The sequence below is a fragment of the Bactrocera tryoni genome, chromosome 4, assembly GCF_016617805.1.
Source record: "Bactrocera tryoni isolate S06 chromosome 4, CSIRO_BtryS06_freeze2, whole genome shotgun sequence".
Classification (NCBI taxonomy): domain Eukaryota; kingdom Metazoa; phylum Arthropoda; class Insecta; order Diptera; family Tephritidae; genus Bactrocera; species Bactrocera tryoni.
Window position 1 is genome coordinate 46979710 of NC_052502.1, and position 21596 is coordinate 47001305.

Here is a 21596-nt window from a genome sequence, read left to right on the forward strand (position 1 = left end):
CAAGCAAATCAAAGCATTTAAAATTTTTCACCACCTTTGCAAGCGACCTAGTCATATTCACCACTAAACACACCACTTACGAATGTCAACATGACAGCCACACAAGCGACTGATGAAATAGCAACAGCTGTCAACAAAGGAGAAAGCGAAAATGAGAAATAAAGCGACAAAAAAGAAGGAATGCGCAGAAATCGCCGGCGTGAACATTTTTCTGAAGGTAAATTGCCACGGAAATCGATTTATTAATGGAAAATTACATACATTTTAGGAAACCGTGCCCAAAAGTTCATATAAGGTCGAATCGTGTGTGAAAAGTGAAAATAAGTCAATAAATACAGTGGAGAGCCGAGAATGAATCATTAAAAAATTGACTGGCTGTGCGTCTGCTAGCGTGGCTTCGCTTGCTGCAAGCGATGTCTACATAGGCTGGAGCTTCTATATTATAAATGTTTATACAATACAAATCAACTATATGCTAAATTATTTATCTAATCAACAAACGTATTTTGTTGAGCGGAAAGAGTGGCGTGAGTATTTCAAGAGACGTGCACGCCGTGAGTGTGCTCCATGAGCGCTTGTTGTCCAAGCAAATGTCGCACAAGAAAACAAAGTAAACTCACTATTAAAATTTGTTAAAAATATCAATTGTTTAGTAGTGCTCCTAGCGAGCGGTTAAAGAAGCAGTGCGCCCAGTACAGTACATAGCTGGAAATATATAAATTTCGTAGTGACGTGATAATACAAGAAATTTATTTTACTTTCACACGTAAGTGTTGTTGAATAGTTGTGCGTCGCCCACGGGAAGTGACAATAAAACGTATAAAAAAGAAAGAAAATCGAAACGTGTAAAGCTATTGACGTTGTCGTGTACCTACGTCACATAACCGCATAGTTCAGTAGTCATACGAGCATACGTAGTGTATTGTGACTACAATGCCCAAGCATACATCCTTTGAAACAACTAAATACGCACTATTTTATTGCTATTAAACGTGTGTATACGCTACTATCCACAATAAACGTTCAAATTCGTATTAATTCTTTATTTTGTTATTTAACCGGTTCTTCAACCCCTTGTAGGCAATAACGGTAGCGTTGGGTTTTCATTTTATTTATTCTCTTTCATTTCTCGGTTCGGTCAGACAGTTCCAACACAATTAATTAAAACTGCAGACGGTAAAATAACAAGGGACAGTTCCCACTACTGCTCCAGTGGTCGGCAGCTGTTACACACGCACATTACCTCAAACTCAACCAGCTGATTTTGATTTGCTTGGCTGTGAAACTGGCAGTTTGTAAACAAAGTGTTATCAACGCAACAAATCCACTCCTACCTACACTTGCTTCACAACCAAGAAGTTATCCGCATTTCCTTTTATGCTCCGTTCGACTTTGCGCCAGTCAAGAAGTCACATTGCTTCCCTCGTGGTGAGTTAATAAAATTGTACATGAAAGGAGTGCGCTAGTACAGGAGGACAAAATGAATATAGACACATTGCGAAATGAGTGGGACGAACTCACCAAAGAGTACAATGAACTCGAGGTAAGTAGAAGTAATGTTTTCCTTAAAATTGTTTTTGTAAAAGTAAAAGTCAACAACTGTTGCATATCGCATAAGGTGGACTAGGGTTATAGTTTAACAACATTAATGAGAAAAAATATAATTTAATAATTATTGTATTTTGTTGTCGTATTTCAACGCCACTTACGTAAATGAAAAAATTAAATAAAATAACGAGTTCAACGGTTTTATGTGCCTACTTACAGACACAAAGCACAAAAAGTAAATTGGAACACATTCGCACTTAAATTAAAAAAAAGACTGTGAGTCATTGTCAACGACGATTTTGGTAACTCCGTTATGCGTTTTAAAGTAAATAACAATTTTGCACACTTTTCTATATTGTTATCTCCAATGTAATACAAGCAAAAACAATATAATTTCAACCAAAGGTGCATTGTCAAACATTAAAGTGCACTTTAACTATGAATGATAAAATGACCTTCACATAAATACATACATATGCATGTATGTATGTACTTCATCTTCTTTACGGAAGTTGCAAAAAACATTTATTATGGCTTGTTTTGGATATTATTGATGTATTTTGACCTTTCGTTAAATTTCCGGTCCGACTATTATGCAAATTTTTTGTTACGCTTATTGAGTTTCAGCTTAATTATTACTGTTTTTATTATGGTTAAAAAAACTGCAATATAAACAATAAATACAATCATATCAACGTATGCATATCTGTGATATCAACAAAAATATTGCAATTAGAAAAAAAAATAAGAAAAAACGTTAACTTTGATTGCACAGAAGCTATAATACCCTTCTGTAACAAAAATATTTCCATGCATGAACTTGTTTGTGTGGCACCTAAGTATATGTATGCTACAGTGGTCTGATCACAATAATTTGTTCGTATATTATACCGTTGCCTGAGTAATAATTTATGCTAAATTTCGTGAAGATGTCTTGTCGGCAATAAGGCACATAAAACCGTTTTCTGTACAAGAAATAGATTTTATCGTTCAGTTTGTACTATGGCAGTTATATGCTGTTTCTAATAGTGCGATATCGGTGGTTCGATCAATGAGCAGCAGAATTTGTAAAATTTCTGATCGCTGAGTAACTAGTGCGTGTATGTACAGACTTAATAGCCCTGTCCAGCCAATAATCATTGAGCGGACATTTTTAGTGCATATTTATCTGGCAATAAAAACATAATGTATGTACATAAATAATACTTCTGCATAGTATAAAATAGTGGCGGAAATTTTAATGAAATTTTTTTCGATAACTCGTGTGAATTTGTAAATCTGTTTAACAGCTGAATATAATAGAAGAAATAAGCTTTCCACCAAAGATATGAAAATGTTGAAATTAAAAATTTTCGGAATACTTCATATGAAAGTCCGTTCAAACGTTCAAATATGTACATATGTACATACATACATATATTGTTATATCTACAAATGTATAATTGTATAAACATGTACTTAGTTTCATATTTATAGATTTGCTTATCAACATTCTCGATAACTTAAACCAAATAATAATAAAACACTAAATATTTTCCGCATTTCTCATTCATCATAGGATTGCAATCGCCGATATATTGAGTTGCTGGAACAACTCCACAGTCATCAGCAGAAATGTTTCAACGAAATAAAACATCAGCGTTATCGGATGAATCAAATTACAGCTTCACTAAAGCAGTAAGTCGCTTTGAAAATTTACTATATCTATAAAAACGAAAAATTATTTTTAGTATTATTCGCACATACACACATAAACATCATTAATATTGACAAGTTGTGGTTTATTTTGCAATTCAATGTCATAAAAACAGCATGCAATGCAACAAAAAACGCGTATAATTAAGTCAATACGCTTGTCAAGGCAGCCAGACTGTCAGTTATCCAAAATCACTAATAACAACGCTATAGACAAAGTGCTTGGTGTGCTAAGAAGCAGCTCTATCAGTACTCAAAGTCACGCATGTAGCGCGCGGCAGTGCGGTGAAGACCATTCACCCTACACGTGACATTGCGGCTGGTTTTGTAGACAACAAATAATACAGAAAAAGAATTAAAAAGGAAGGAAAATTTCGGCTGTTTAATGTGCTCTGTAAACCAGCATCTTACAGACGCATGGTAAACATATGTACAAGCGTGTGCGGCAATAAGCGTGCGCGTATTTTATCGTATAAAAGGAAAACAGCTACAAAGTCCAAGGCTTGCCTATGGGCAAAGTGCTTGCAAACAATATCCGTAAATGTTCCGATATGAACGCACCCTTTTGAAGGGCCAAACTGGTTTGATGCCGGAGTGCTTTTTTCCCACACACGCATGCGATTATAAAAGTGTTAATGTGTATGTGCATATAAATCGTTTTACTTTTTATTCGCACTCTATGCGCACCGCTTTGTTTTATCGCTATCAGCACCAGCGCTTGGCTACTGATAAGCGTTTAGCACCTGAGCTTGTTTGCCGACACGATTTTAAATAAAAACACCTAGACGTTTCGATGTGCTCTCCATCATTTATGCATTAAAACGAAGTGTTTATTTATTTATTATGTTGTCCGCAGCTCATACCCACGTGTGAGACTAATCAAATATGGCAGTGCAATTAAATTGCTTAATGAATGTGTGCAAACTTGTGGCAGCGCTTTGCCACGACTGATGGCTGCATTAGTTACGAGCAGTAAAGCAGCAAATTTGTTAGCGCTGTCCAAGGGCTTAACGCATTTTTAAATTTTTGATTTATTTAACTTACACCTTCTGCGTTTTGGCTTGGTCAATCAATGTTCAAACTTTATTTGTAAATACATAAGTACATACATATGTGTCTACATATATCGTTTTGCTTGCATTCAGACTGGAAATTTAGCAAAATAATTTTATTTTTTTGCATACTCCTATCTAATAGGTAATAGCTAATAAGTATGTACATATTTTTATTTTCTTGTGCCCCGCCTGCATACAACACTTGCTTTGTTCTGTCATTGAACATTTTTTGCACAACCAAAAATTCTTGGTAAATGTCTATGTGGCCCCTGGTGAATGCTTATAAAAGGTTGAAGAGAATATTTTATTTGTCTAGTTTCATGTGCATGTTTAATAAGAAGAAAAAAGTAATCGGTTCAAGATATCATGCTTTTGGTCTGTATATTATGGTGATTTCGGGCTTAAAAATTATACTCCGACCAGATTTTGGACACAACTAGCTTCAGACAGGCACTGACCGCCATTCACAGTGGAGTCATCAACACAATTAACACCTTCACCGACTCCCTCTCAGTGAATGGCGTACTTGGAGTCAAACCACCACCCATTGCAGACGAATAGCTCGAATTGCCGCGAGAATTTAGAGTGACCTTGAACACAGCTAACTTCAGACATCACTGACCGCCATTCACAGTGGATCCATTAACACCTTCACCGACTCCCTCTCAGTGAATGGCGTTCTTGGGGTCAAACCCACTGCAGACGAATAGCTCGAGTTGCCGCGAGAATTTAGAGTGACCCCCTGCGCAGCTTTGTTCTGGATACTGTAACAGGTTGAACTACTACTCATCCAGAATCGGCCCTGACATATTAAACATTTATGAGTCCCCGCATGACACTAACCACCTTTATGAATGCCCTGCTAATCCTACTCATCTGATACCCTTCTCCCTATGGTCCAACCCCGTCGAAACAGCGCGTTTCCTGGGCCTACCGGATGACCTCGATGACAACTTATCTAATCCGTAACATTCTAACGGGGATTAAGTACCCGTTACAACAACAACAGTAACCCAAGGTATATGTAACTTCGAAGCAATTAGACATTGCAATTCTATTAAATTCAATCAAAATTTAATTAGAAGTGAAATGAAATGTGGAAGCAGTGTGAGTTATAATACTCTTCAAATGTTTTTCTTGTAACATAGAAATTCATAAAATGGCATTTATATTAATTTTAATCGTTCAGTTTGTATGGCCGCTATATGTTAAAGAGATCCAATTTTAAAAATTTGTATGCAGTTTGTAGCAATACCGTGGATAATAGTACTATGTGCCAAATTTCCTGAACATATCCCCCCCAATACAAGGACTTGTTGTTGTAGCGGTAAAATTCGGCCGAGTTGACAGTACCTGGACGGATAAAAAAAATCTGCGTCTGTTCAGGTTAAGAAAACCCGACTGTTGTGAGAACGCAGGAACTTGAGAATTCAGTTTGAACGGTTAGTTTGTATGGCAGGTATCGGCGGTTCCGATAAATAAGCAAATTATTGGACAAAAAACTTGTGTTAAGTCTGATCGATATCTCAAAAGTGAGAACTTGTAAACTTTTTGGGGTTTTCGACGTTTCCTTCCGAGTGTTACAAACTTTGTGGCAGGGTATAAGAAGTTTGGAGGCCGATGACCGAAAGTGGCTATCTTCCGTTTATAAGAGATTAGTTGCATTAGCTCTCTTAATAAAGCTCAAAGCTATTGAATTTGGCGCACATACATACATATATACGTATGTAAGTAATTTACTTACTTCTTCTGACTTTCTACCCTGCCTAGCCAACAGTAACTAAAGTTTGAGACTGGAATTCTATTCTATATCAAGCTTCTGCCACCTGCACTACTGCATTAGCAAGTTTTTTGTAATATATTCCGTATTTGAAAAAAGCGCTGCACACTCGAATCATGAATACAACCACCTACACATACACACACACGTAAATTTAGTTTATTCAAAATAAGAAGACTTCCAACTATTCGCGGATGCCCAAACATATTATTCAATAAACAAATAAAGCGAAATAAATTTAGCAATAAAATTTGCATGAAAATGAAATGAATTTTAGAAACAATAACAACTAAGAGCCATGCACAAATCCAATACAACAACAGTAATAACAGCAAGTGCAATTTAAATTAAGCAAATAATATGCTATGCCAAGCTATAGAATCAAGTCAAGCCTCTCTCAACCTTCAACGTGACTCAGCCGTTGTTTGGAGCGGAGAGGCGTCTATTTGTGTTTGGCTTTTGCTTTTTTTCACACAATCAGCTGTTATGTCTATTATTTACATGTGCTTTGGTGTTGGCTTTGCAAGCCTCTGTGCCGCTGAAGCTGCCTTCAAAGCTTTTATTTTATTTTCTTTTATTTGCATTTGGTTTTTTGCTTTGTTGTACTTTGTATAGAATTTTGTGAAGACAAGCAAAAAAGAATAGAAAGAAGAGAAATTGCAATGTCGCGTGATTTTTCCTGAAATAGAATCAAATACAATGTAATATATATTATATAAATATGTTTGTATGAATGTATGCATAAAGCTTAGAGCGCAAAGCGTGCACACTGATTCTCAACCGAGCGCAGTTTATTCGTATGTTCCTTACTATAATACAAGAACAACAACAGTATTGTCTTTCATGTGTATTTTTATACTCCCACAACATGTGGCTACAGAGTATAATAGTTTTGTTCACCTAACGGTTGTTCGTACCAACTAAAAGTATAGTAAAGGGTTATGTACATTGTATCTATATATTAGGTTGTCAAATATCTCCCTTCCGCCTTTTTGTCTTTTGAGTTTCGCGGCTATGTATAAAGCGCTACTGAGCTCGTATCTGGCAACACTAAACATCTTTGAAAGGTCTTTACATAACGCACAAAACGACGCTATGCATAATTAGTTTGGATATTGCGTTCCACAGTTATAGACGTGTAAACATGGAGTTCACTAACGCCGATTTTAAAGTTTTCCTTCGTTAAAGGCAAATCCGCTAGAGAAACGATCCGTGAGATTAATGGTGTTTTGGTGGATAGTACGCTATCACTTCGATTTGCGGAGGAATGGTTTCGACGATTCAGAGCGGGTGAAAACGACACCGTGGATAAGCCAGCTGGCGAAAGACCTGTGACGACAAATACCGATCAAATCATTGAAAACATCGAGTTAGACCGGCATGTGGTATCTCGTAACGTTGCCCAGATGATGGGAGTTAGTCTTGTTAGTCTTTGTACGCTATGAAAATGGCTAAAATGAGAAAGTAACCATACCCACTTTCCATAAAACGATTGTGTTGAAAACTATTAAAGGTGCAATAATTCACTGAACAATCATGATGGTAAGAAAAGAGCTTATAGGAACAGTTGTAAAAATTGGACAATGGGCGTGGCAACGCCCACCTTTACGGAACTACTCGACCGATTAAAACCAAATACGGTATCTGAGATTACCTAACATTCCTGTTAAACACTGAAAATGGGCGAAATCGGGTATATTAAGTTTGCCATAAAATGTGTGACACCAAAAAGAAAACGTCAGAGATCTTATACTGTTCAAGTTAACAGCACAATCTCCGAATAAATTGTTCAGATCGGACTAGTGGAGCAAAACGGAAAACTAACAGATTAAAATCAAGTTCGTGTATGGAAAACTTTTATATTCGTATGGGGTATGCAACTGTAATTATAATTTTTCTTCTTTTTTTAGTACATTTTTTATAGACATATTTGTTTTTATTTTGCGTCATACATTGCACTAGTTAACTGGAATTTATTTATACAACTGCTTTTGCTACGGATGAATTGGAATTGAGAGCTCGGAATCGGTTTTGATGCAAAGTGGCATTTGCAATCAGGAGTAACGTTTCTTGGTTTTCATACAAGAGAACGCATTTTTCATATATGTACATATATTATAAACCGGGCCTAATAATGACCTAAGTGCCGCCGCTTGTGGTCTGGCGCTCGCGCTCCTCTTCCTTTCGACCAACCAACCAATGTATGAACTAAGCCGGTTAAGAGCAATTGAAGATTACGAAATTTAAGTTTATATAAACTTTTTTGAAATGTCTTTGCTCGAAAGGAAGCTTTGGATAATCAAAGTAGTGTGGATGATCTTACGCATTATTCTGTAAAGCTTTCCAATATTCGCATATTCTTCTAGATTTCGTATATTGTGTACTATTTTATCCAAAATCAACGGATTAAGCAAAGTTTTAGAAAAAATAGCAGCAAGGCCGCACAATCGGGAGTGGAAGTGGTCTAATACTTTGGCTACAGTCCAAAAATCTGTTTGGAAAATGGTTTATGCAACAATAACAACAAAGATTTTAGTTAAGAAAACTCCAATTTGCTTTTGTAATACAAGGTCTGTCGCAAAAGAAACAGAACTTTTTAAATATAACTGTTTCTGGTGGCGCCACCTATTGGTGGGTATATGAAATAAAAAGTTTGATCTCTTGTTGACATTTCGTAAAAATTTTAAGACAATTGGATAACTACAATCGATGTTATCGATCGAAAAGTGACAGCAGCTTTTGGTCATCGGTCGTAAAATTCATTTTGAACAAAGAGCAAATATTAAATTTTGTTTTAAACTTGGGAAAACGTTTACTGTAACATTTTAAATGATGAAAAAAGTTTATGGTGATCAGTGCCTATCCCGTAGTAATGTGCATGAGTGGTTTAAGCGATTCCAAGAAGATCGTGAGGACCTCTGTGACGATCAGAAGTCGGTCGCCTTCAGAAGTCAAAAATAAACACAATGATGAATTGTTTTTACGATCCGGAGGGTATTGTACACCGAGAGTTCGTCCCGCCTGGCCAAACCATTAATGCTGTGTTTTACCTTAGTGTTATGAAGCGTCTTTGTCACGCATTCGTCGTGCTCGACCACAATACCGTGAGGCAGGGTCCTGGCGCCTGTTGCACGATAATGCGCCGTGTCTTCGGTCGACAATTGTCACTGATTTTTTGACAAAAAACTCCACATTAACCATTAATCACTCACCGTACTCACCTGATCTGGCACTCTGTGATTTTTACATATTTGGAAAACTTCATTTGCCCATGAAAGGACACTGGTTTTAGGACATTTCAGCTATCCAAAAGGCGACGACCGATATTCTCAAGAGCATTCCGAAAAATGAACTTTGAAATGCTAATTGACCGGGCTAAACGCTGTATCGAAGCACAAGCAAACTACTTTGAATAAAAAAATATAACTTTTGAAAAATATTAATTTTTTGTTGTTTTTTTTTTTAACAGTCCTGTTTCTTTTGCGACAGACCTTGTATTTTCAAGAATAAGAAAGTATGCAGTTTGTAAGCGGAAAAAGTCGCAATTTTACATATCTGCTTACAATGCATGTTCCTACATTTATCTGTCATTAAACCTGTCGAATCTAATTTATTGATGAGAAGGAATTTTTGAAGCGCTTTTGATTCAGTTTGCGCAATTGATTGTTTACAAAACACAAAAAGTTCGAATAGGTTAAAGTATGGGTTTGAGGTTGTTGGTCTCAGTGTCGCTCTAGTCGATAAGTTTTAAAAGCATCACAGACATTGTTTAATAGATATATGTATATTTATACGTATATAAGTATACATATAAATACATATGTATGTACTTGTATATTGACACTTGCGACTATTCTAGATATCTGGGTGAACTTTTTTTCTTTTAAAAAATATTTGGGTTTAAACAAAAGATATTAAAAAAGTGAACTTTCGTTATTTCTTCCCTTTGCTCCTATGGCATTTTTGTTTACACTCTACTGTGCTCTCAGCCACTAGTAACACCCTTCATATCTGTCACTTGGTATTTACTTTGACAAACAAATATGCATTCCGACCTTTGAGCTGCATTTGTACAAATAATCAAAATAAAATTCGCATTTTTATCTGTCATGTATTTTTATCAGATTTCGTTTGACAAATATTTACCTAGAATAAAAGTGAGAACAAAGTGGAAATAAAACAAAATCTTGGAAATAAATATTGCAATTTGCAGTGCAAAGGTAAATCCAAAATAATTGAATTGATTGCGAATGAATTAAGTAGGAACTAAATGCATATATATAATACATACATACATATATAAGTACCGCACAAGTGTGGTGTGTACTTTTGTACATATATGTACATACATACATACATATGTAGGTAGCACGGGTTGAGCTGAGCGCCTTTTTCGCGATTTCACATTGCAATTTGCGATTTTAATAGCTCGTACACGTATTGCATGCGCCGGCAGGCAGTCAAGCCGTCCCCAAAACCTCAAGGTGGGTCATTAAGTCGAGCAATAAATGATGTAAGTTGTGAAGTACAAAAAAAAAATCAGCTAAATTGCAGCGGCTTGCGTTTTACTCGCTCCTAGCAGAGGCAAACCTGTGAGCAATTGCTTAAGTACGCTTTATTGGCTAAGCCAGGCTTGTAAAGCGGATTGCGCTCAATGACCGCTAGCAATGTATTGCTGCTGTTGTTGTCGCACCGGCCGGCTGAATAAATTCAAATTAAAAGTGATTTAAAACAATAAAAACATAGTTGATGTGAGAGCGCGTTTTGTCAGCTGCGATGGGGAGCTGCTGCCCGTGTAATCAAAACAAACAATAAAAATAAAAAAAAGAGAAAAAGAGAAAAAAAAAATCAAAATAATATGCAATTTACGCAATTATCTACAATATTTTTATGCATATTTTGTGCGCACTCGCAGCAGTTTTGCGCTTTGCTATTTACTAGGGTGTTGAGTATGGATATTTGACCGCCAATTTTGTTTTGGTATTTATATTCAGGAATAAAAAAATGCTAACTGTAATAAAAGTAAAAAAATATTAAAATATCGAAATAGCCATATACTAACTGAAAGTAAGATTTTTTCTCATATAAAAAACTAAATATTTTAGTAGAATTTTTATTGTTATAAAAATGCACTATTGACAAAGAAATTCTGAAATGTTTGGAAAATAATATTTTAAACTCGGCTTTTACGACGCCTTTTCCAGTGACCCCTCGAAAAAAAGATGCGCCCATTTAAGGTGAGAAAATACGTGTTTTAGTTAAAACCTTAACTTACAACTTGGACGAAGGAAAACAATTTTAAATTGGGTTTTTGGCAGACTTTTTTACAAAAAAAATTAAAATTTCAGTAAAAATTTTGCCAAACTTTTTTTTTTGTTTCAAACAGTTGTAATCGAAAGATTGGTTGAGTAGTTCTCGAGAAATCTTGCCACCGGCTTCAAAAGCACAGTTTCGAGAAAAACGCGTTTAAAGACTTATCATAGAGGTGTTTTAGAATTTAATAAGACAATAAAAAATTCGATATTTTTGAAACCCATGTAACCCCTTAAATGATCTGTGAGTGCCGAAAAATGCATTGGAATTTTGAAGGAAGGCTAACTGTTGAACGGCTGTTCGAACACACTCAAAAAGTTTATTTCCAGACTGATTCAGCCACTTACCATAGAGCCAAAACGGTAACTAAAGCGTAAAAATATTAAAATACATTTTTCAATAATTTATTACAAACGCTTACAGATTACAAACCGAAATGATTCTTATAGAATTGAGTCTCTCACGTCGCCAGGAAACAGTCCAGATCATAATCCAATTGAGAACTGCTGGCATTATATGGGCAAAAGGGTAAAAGGCAAGCGTTCAAAAAGTCTAACAGAAATGAGAAAAATCATAGATCTGTTTGTCTGTCTGTATCTGTGTAGAATGAAAAAATTAATAAAAAGCTATCTTCAACACATTTTTGAATCCATAAACGAATAGTCGCAGTGGTTAGGAGGAGGGAGTGTTCTAAAAAATACTAAGAATTTTGTTTAACAAAAAATTTTGTTTTGGCTTGTTATGTACATATTCTATTGTTACATACAAAACAAACAAAATGTAAAATATGAAAATAACTTATTTAAATATTATATTATTGTTCTTAACAAATTTTAGTTTTAGGATTTATTGAGTGTGTGTGCTTGTATTTGTCACTAAAACATGTGTTATACTATAAGTTTATTATATGAAAATGCTTTACACATGAAGTAGTCAACTCTCGAAAAATAACCATCTAACTTAAGATAACATGAACCTTAGTTTTGTTATGGACAAAAGTACGTTTATTTCTTTATAAGTATCAGATGATTAAATTTTATTCCCATTTGTCGTGAAAATTATAAAAACTATTAAATAAAACAAAAGCCTCTCACTACTAAGATGGTCTAAACTGGTCCGAAACTAAACTCATATGGTATCATATCTCTAGCCAATCAAATTACTTGATTCAACATTTATAATCAATATTTATTACAATCAGCTGTGCAATAAAGTAGGTTACAGAATTCCCGAAATTGTTTGTGAATACACAGAAGTTATAAATCAAAATGTTTAGTCATCCTCGGACAGTCTAAAGTCCAAAGTAAATTAATCAATCATCAACTTTGTGGGAAATCACTGTAAAGCGCTTTGTCACCGAAGCTTATCACGAATGATATTTGTTTATATACAAACGTACGTACATACATATATACATATATACGTATGTACATAGTTCAAGCATATATTTTACATTTTACAAATCGGCAATTGATACGCATTTGTTTATATTAAAACCGACTAATTAATTATACATACAAACACACAAAAGGATTTGTGAACAATTAATCGCTGAATTTTAAAATAAATTTTGTTACGAGCAACACGCCATGAAAGCATGAATATCGAGTGCTAGACTAGAAACTAGACAAAATGTGGAGTATGTGCGACAAATAGTGGACAGACATGCATAAACTACAAGTGCCTATCTTATCTTGATTCACATAAACTTAATAACATTTTAATGAAGATGCATTGTGGTTATGATGAACAAGTTTTTAAGAAAATTTTAAATGAATACAGGGTGATACGTATGTATATGTAGTTCTTTTTTTTTTAATTAAAAACATTTTTTAAAAATTTTTGGCATGTCTGAGACTGCTGAGACCTCAATTAGTGCAGGACTTAAATATCCCACTATGAAAAATACTTTATAATGCATTTACAACGCTGATTTTTGGCCGAAATGGCATACCGAACAACATTTTTAAAGCAAGTGGGAATCTGTGGATATCACCCTGTCGATTCGCAACAAACTGTGGCTTTCATTCTGATGATACTTCAACTGCTTTGCGATTACATGCCAGTTTTCTGTTAGCCAGATGTAACAGTTTATTTACACTAGTGAAGCTTTGCTCTGTCAGAAAAAAATTGAACAAAATCGTTTAAAAAAATTTCTCAAAGTTGTTCAAACGTACAACTGTGTTCGGAATAATAGCAGCGGCTTTTCAAAATTAAAACAATGTTGTTTTTAACACTTAAGAAATTCTGCTCATTTAATTTTTTCTATGCCATCTCATAGGCCCAAATATTGCCACTCTCCGAAACAAGGAGACGAAAAGAAGGTCTTTCACGGACACAGTTGAAGAAAGTTGTGGCTTTAGCCTTAGAAAAGGCATTTTATACCTCAAACTGCTTCCACAATAAGAAAAAAAGTTCAAAAGTCTATGACAGGGGCCCAAGAAAAGTGCCATTACTTAAACTCCGGCATGTGAAGGCCAGAGTTCAGTTTTCTGAAGAGCACCTGCGTTGGCCAGTCGAAAAATTGCCCAACATATTGTGGTCGAAAGCAAAATTTTTTTTTATTTGGTTCCCGAGAACGCCGACAGTATGTACGGAGGCCAGTAAACGCTTCATTTGACCCTAAATATGTTTCACGGACGGTAACACAAGGAGGTGCCAAAATCAATGTATGGGGGTGCTTCTCTTATATTGGTACAGGTGCGTTATTTTGGATTAAAGAAAACATGGATGCCAAATTTTATGTTGAAATAACGGAGTCGACTATGCCCCATGGAAATGAAAATGCAGTTAAAATGGGTCTATCAGCAAGATAACGATCCCAAGCATACCAGCACTTGGCAAAAAAATGGTTTGCTCTAAGTGAAGTTGAGGTTATGGGTTGGCCGGCTCAGTCACCGGACCTTAATCCAAATTACACTATTTTTTGCTTCATTTAAATTACTGGTTATAACACTGTATTATTTCAAATACAATTGTAAAATATAATTTCGCAAAAACATATAATTATTAATAAATTATATATGAACTAAAAGTACTTTAACTTTTAGCTACAAAAGCGACTTTTTTATGCCCTAAAAAAGATATATTAGATATTCCACGAAGTTCGTAACACCCAGAAGGAAGCGTCGGACCCTATAAAGTATACATATATGTATATAAATGATCAATATGTTGAGCTGAGTCGATTTAGCCAGGTCCGTCTGTCTGTATATATACGAACTAGTCCCTCAGTTTTTAAGATATCGTTTTGAAATTTTGCAGACGTCATTTTCTCTTCAAGAAGCTGCTCATTTGTCGGAACTGACGATATCGGACCACTATAACATATACATAGCTGCCATACAAACCGAACGATCGGAATCAAGGGCTCGTATGGAAAACTTTCACATTTGACAACAAATATTCACGAAATTTGCTATGAATTATTTTCTAAAGCCACAAAGTAATCTCCTAAGAAATTGCTCAGATCGGCTCACTATAGCATATAGCTGCCATACAAACCGAACGATCGGAATCAAGGGCTTGTATGGAAAACTTTCGCCTTTAACGATATATATATCTTCACGAAATTTGGCATGGATTACTGTTTAAGATAATAATATAATCTCCGAAAAAATTGTTCAGATCGTATTACTATAGCATATAGCTTCCATACAAACTGAACACATAATTACTAAAAGATGCACCTGTGAAGGGTATATTAGCTTCTATGCTGCCGAAGTTAACGTTTTTCTTGTTTTTTTTATTACATTGTGTTGCAAAAGGTCTAACGTTTAATTACAGTTAATTGTCGTCGTCAACCGGTTTCTAACACTCCATGCCAATAAACTTAAATATCGATATTGCTTCTTATCATAATCGATATTTTAGTTTCCTAATGATCCAATAAAAGTTTTAGAAAATATCCGCGCACTTTGGTCTTTTCGCTGTGCGCTGGACGGATAGACTGCTATGTCATGTATTTGTTTACCCCTACCGTAAAATGGACTTTTATCCATCCTAAATTTAACGGGCTCAATAAAATTCATAGAACAAACATTTATATTGATAAGTTGTTGTTACGTGACTTTGAGGCGTCGCCATAATTATGCCGCAAAAATTTCAAAAAATAAAGATTGAAATTTTTACTTATAATAACCGATGTGCGCCTGCACATATTATTGCACATTAAACGGTTAATTACATTCTGCTTTTATTGCTATTTATGGTTATATATGCATATATTTCCAATTACACGGTCCATTGCAATAAAAAATTATTATTATTGCCGACACAAAGTTATCTATACAAATAATCGGTGTGTTTTTATTTCCCTGTTCCGCTTTCCAAAGCTTTTTGTTTTGATTTTGCTATTAAAAAATGTATAATATTTTTAATTGCATTCACATTAAATTCATATTTCCGTTCTATTTTTTTTGTTTTTGTGTACCATCTAGATGCAAAACAGCTCAAACGCCGGAAGAGAAGACCAAAGTGGAGGAATTGAATAAAAACACACTGAAGCGTAAAGCGCAGATACACGAAATCGAACAGTCATTACCCACCAAATCGGGATTATATCTCAAGGTAAGTGTCTAACCTCATTATACAAATCGAAAATACCATATTATTTGTTCACCATTAATAGAAATATATTTTTACTATATGTCACTTATTCTGCCTTCAATTTTTATTCGATGGCAATAACACTTTCGGTACCTCCTATGTCTGTGTCCAGTACTATCTAGAACTCGCCTTAAGTATTTAGGAGCTTCGGAGATCAAGAGACTAGACGGAGTATAAAGCGTAGATATCAAGTCGCTCTTTAAGTCTTTTCTGACGAATACTTCACCTTAAGCTAAACTGAACCTTCATCTGGCATTAGTAAAGATTAGTAGGTCTATGTATAGCGTGATAGCCGGCCAGTATAACCTAATCTAATCAAGATTTCAAACGCGGGAAAATTTTAAACATGAGGTTAATCAAGTTACTTTACTTACTTTTTTTTGTTTTATCTCGGTATTGAAATCGTATCAATAAAAAAGAAAAAATAAAAGTTTAAAACTCTCTAATAGTGGGCATGACACCGCACCATAAAAAGTATATCAAGGTACAAATTTATTAATGGGCGTGCCACCGCTCACATTTAGGTGAAATCCAATACCTCAGGAACTACTGGACAAATTTCAACTTAATTTGGCGCATAACATTATCTGAGGGTTCTATGGTACTTCCATATATTATATATATATATTGTGACAAAAAACTACCGGAAATTGTTTAAAATTTTGTATTTATAACCAATTTTCGTATGCGGAATCGTTGCGAATGTTGCAAAAGACTTACGGTGATTCAGTCTTATCAAAAATACAAGCCTTCGATTGGTACAAAGCCTTCAAAGTCTACCGAGAGATTGTTGGGGACATGCCGCGTTCTGGACGACCTTCGACCTCTTCTACTGATGAAAATATTGAAAAAGCGAAGGATATGGTGCCTGAAAATCATTAGGCAAGTGTTCGAAAGATGTTAAGAGAGCTTGACATCTCTCGCGAGTCCGTTCGAATGATTTTGGTAGATATTTTGGGTATGAAAAGCGTTCTTGCTCGACTCGTTCCAAAAAGCTGATTTTTTTTTTCAAAAATAGTACTGTACACAGGTCTCTTTGGACATGCTTGATCGTGCGAATCCCAATCCCAAATTCATGGAGAGCATTTTAACCACCACGCCAAAGCCGCTCAAAAATTAAGGCTATGCTCATTGGATAATCGTGATTTGGTGCATCATGAATTTGTTTCGGAGGGATAGGCGGTCAATAAAGAGTTCTATTTGTCCGTATTGATGCGTTTGTGTGAGAACATCCGTCGAAAATGGCCGGAATTGTGGAAGAACAATTCATGGATTTTGTACGATGATAAGGCACCTTTGCATCAAGCCAAGATTGTGACCAAATTAAAGCCAGAAATTCAATGAATACCAGCTTTGGTTTGGTGAGGATTTTTCTGGTTCCCCTAATTGAAATTGCTGCTCCGTGGAACCCGTTTTCAGTTTATCGAAGAGATAGGACAAAATTTGCTGAAGGAGCTGAAGGCCATCGCAAAAGCTTCGTCAGCAGTAATAATTCGTTTAATGAATGTATGCTGAGGACCCAGCAGCTTCTGTGATGATGATGCTTTTCATGGTAAAAATCATCCGACAAACAAAATGCTATATGGAATTCAAACTTCACGTGAACATAAAAAGGTTCTACTTATATTGGGGAAAATTCTTTTTTTGTCGACTAAGCGCAGTTTAAATGAACCATTCCGGGTCAAATTTGATGGGTTGGTATGTAATATATAATAGCCTTGACAGACGGCAACGTTAATCCGTATTAATTACGCATTTAATAAGATCCAAATTTGTAGGTGACAGACGGCGGCCATGCGAGTTTGAAACTCTCGTAAACAGCTGATGGTAATTATACCCTGAACAGGGTATATTAAGTTTGTCACGAAGTTTGTAACACCCAGAAAGAAGCGTCGGAGACCTTATAAAGTATATATATAAATGATCAGTATGTTGAGCTGAGTCGATGTAACTATGTCCGTCTATCTATATGTCTGTCTGTCCGTCCGTCCGTCCGTCCGTCCGTCTGTATATATACGAACTAGTCCCTCAGTTTTTAAGATACCCTTTTGAAATTTTGCAAAAGTCATTTTCTCTTCAAGAAGCTGCTCATTTGTCGGAACGGCCGATATCATATAACATATACATAGCTGCCATATAAACTGAACGATCGGAATCAAGTTCTTGTATGGAAAACTTTCACATTTGACAATGTATCTTCACCAAATTTGGTATAGATTATTTTCTCAGGCAACAATGTAATCTCCGAAGAAATTGTTCGGATCGGTTAACTGTAGCATATAGCTACCATACAAACTGAACGATAGAAATCAAGTTCTTGTATGGAAAACTTTCACATTTGACAATTTATCTTCACCAAATTTGGTATAGATTATTTTCTCAGGCAACAATGTAATCTCCGAAGAAATTGTTCAGATCGGTTAAATATAGCATATAGCTACCATAGAAACTGAACGGTCGGAATCAAGTTCTTGTATGGAAAACTTTCACATTTGACAATTTATCTTCACCAAATTTTGTACAGATTATTTTCTAAGGCAACTATGTAATCTCCGAAAAAATTGTTCAGATCGGATTACTATAGCATATAGCTTCCATACAAACTGAACACATAGTTACTAACAGAAATGCACCTGTGAAGGGTATTTAGCTTCGGTGCAACCGAAGTTAACGTTTTTTCTTGTTTTTATAATATTTTCAATGAAAATAGTTACAAAACCATTTTTATTACAAAACATGTTATTTTTAAAACTGCATCATAAATTAACATCATAACATAAAACTTCTTCTTTATTATTAAAAATTTGAAAATAAACTGTCAGTGCTGATTGTCTTAAAGACAACTTAGATTAAAGTTGGCAATTTTTAATAAGGTTGCCTATTAAAATGCAGCTAGTTCTATAATTTTGAGGATTAAATGGCCGTTAGCAACGCAGTTATCTTCACCGTCAGTCAATGCTATAATACTCATCAATTTGCAACTGAAATGCCAAACTTTAATACAAATATCGTTCACTATTTACCTATTACCTATTAGCATGATATGAGTTTACTCTTGAAACCACAATTGTTTACTTAAATAATAGATCGGCACTAAGGATATACTCTGAATTTGCCTCTTATCTTACCTTATAGCAGAAACAGCGAACACCGCTCCTGCCTTTCTCAGTTGCCGCCCGTAGCGAGCAAAATTTGTCAAAAGTTGAGCCCGTAGAAATCAGCCATCTTTCTTTTGTTTTCATTGGAACAATGTTGCCATTGCTCAATACGCATATACTCGTATAGTTTTGTACACATCTAAGTTTTCAATTACAGTTTTTATTAATCTAAAATATCATAACTGAAATGAAACTATTAAAAATAGTTTATATATTTTTAAATACTAGCATTCGACTCTGATTTTGAGTTATTTTTAGAAAATTTCAAACATATTCACTATTTTTATAATTACTTCAGTATATCGAGACGGTAACCCTGCGTTGTGAGAGAGCAATCAGCTGACTCGTTTCTACGGGAAAAATACAAATCGTGGGAAATTCTACAGTTGTGTACGGTAAAGCGGGCGGTAGAAGCGGTGTTGGCTGATCACTTACATTGCGCTCTTATAAAATAGGTCGTATCAGCTGATTCGGGCTGCGGGTTTACGTCGTTCGCTGTTTCTGCTATTAGACGTGTTTGCATGTATGAAATCTAGCTAAACTAAGCTCCTTACCCAGTCTAAGTTTAGTACCGTTTCAAACAGAATTTTCCTTATTCTCTTTTTTTTTTACAAATAATAATAAAAACGTCACTTAATTGCACACACATGCCTTTTGCTCTATTGCCTTCTCCGCTACGCTTTCATGAACTTACATTGGCCTTTCAGCGCTATTTATAATACTCGCCATAACAACAACAGTATTTGATTATTTCGCCATAGCTTTTTTCTGCTCCGTATTCGTTACCACGTTGAGCTATTTGTTTACGTTTCGTTTACGGCTTATTTATGACCCGGCAGCATTTGGCTTTTGAGACACGCTCCGGCAGATAACGAAGCTGTGGGCGGGGCATTGCTGGTTTAGCTGGTGTCAACGAGCAATTTGAAATGCAAATTGCCATTTGTTTACATTGCAATCCTTTCGTACGTTTATAGTGTTCGATATGCGCGGCTGATGGGGGTTTGTGAAGTGTTGTGGAGGAAAATATTATTCTTTCAGCTCAACTATCAATTTTCTCAATTTTCTTTGGAGTGATGCTTACACATTTGAGGTCAAAGGGTGTTGTTTATTTTTATCCTTTGCCCTCCATCTTTTTTGTGAATTTTTTATTCATTTTTTTTATGTTTTATGGCTTGTAATTTCTCTTTACATATTCACTGCATTATCAAACCACTTTGCATCTCTCTACTCCATTAATTTTATTAATTTCAATACGTATACTTTTTTGTATTTTTCTTGCAGATCATTCTCGGCGATGTCAACGTATCAATTTTGAACAGAAACGACAAAGTTCGCTATAAAGATGACTATGAAAAGTTTAAATTAATACTCAACGTAATTGGACTGTTAATGGCATTTCTCAATTTGATATTCAACTACAGGTGAGTCAGTGTTAGTGTGCTGTACAGTTAGTGAAGGCGTACGTGGCAGTCGAGTCAAACACGTCCACGTAGCGCTGTACTTTACAGCATCGTTTCTTCTCAGGAAATGCGAAATGCTCGCTTTGCTTTTAATTTTCCTGTTGCTCAACTCAACCTTTGGCGCCAAAAACCTTTGCCATCGTCTTATGTTTGTCCTTTTCGTTGGCTTTCATGCTTGAACTTTAGCGCTTGTCCTTTTTGGTGGCGCTATTTGTTTAGTACTTTTCTCGACGTTGCGCTGTTTATGAGTCTCCCGCCTTCCTTCATACCTCCCACTACTTACTGCACTCATTTATTTCATCATTTTCACACTGTAGCGTAATAATTTCCGTCGAAATTATTGCTTTGCTCTGATTGAGTTTCGCAAATTGTTTTCTAATTGCATTCGAATGTCATTCCAAATATTTGCTTGCCAAAGAATTTCGACGAATTATTTATAATTTGCTTTTCTTTCTCTTAATTTACGCTTAATAATATTTTTTTTCGCTCCAAATCGAGTGGTAAAAAGTTTTGATAAAGTCAAAACAAACTTTTACGTTTTGCTTTTGGTTACTACTTAAAACGAAGCAATAAAAAAACAATGTTTTTTAGCAGCGCGTTTTTAATTGGCTCTCCAATGAGCCGTTGTATGTCATGAAATCGGCTATTACATGGAAACTCAATTATCTTTGCTTGAATTGAACTTGTTGCGTCAAAACAGGTGAAATCTGACAAAATATTTATTTAGGATTATTTTTTTAATATCAATTAATAAAAATTTGACACGTTTTCAATCACATTTTTTGGTAACTCAAAAATGGTATAATAATTAAGGAAGAAAAAATTAGTAAAATTTAACACACTGAATTTTTTATGAGATTTATGTTTAAGATCTCGGCGTGAAATGCCCCAAGTCGTTTCATACGTCAGTCTGAGTTGATACGTACGGCGCCGAATCGGTTCTCCACGGTCTTCGTGTACACTCTCAGCTCCGCTTCTA

At 35.3% G+C, this 21596-nt stretch overlaps 1 protein-coding gene and 1 long non-coding RNA gene across 7 annotated transcripts in view; one reads left to right on the forward strand and one right to left on the reverse strand.

The window, feature by feature from the left end:
- LOC120776070 overlaps window positions 1-21596 on the reverse strand; it is a 161324-nt gene that overhangs the window by 15609 nt on the left and 124119 nt on the right. The window lies entirely within an intron of this gene.
- Window positions 136-21596, forward strand: part of LOC120776069 (transmembrane protein 120 homolog) — a 62627-nt gene continuing 41166 nt past the window's right edge. Inside the window, exons 1-5 of one of the 6 annotated variants that reach the window (XM_040106537.1) lie at window positions 136-217; window positions 1143-1543; window positions 3107-3225; window positions 15831-15960; window positions 20439-20578. In XM_040106537.1, the coding sequence (XP_039962471.1) occupies window positions 1481-1543; window positions 3107-3225; window positions 15831-15960; window positions 20439-20578 (452 nt within the window). In that variant the 5' untranslated portion in view covers window positions 136-217; window positions 1143-1480. The other 5 variants (XM_040106538.1, XM_040106536.1, XM_040106533.1 and 2 more) reach the window with 5 other exon arrangements.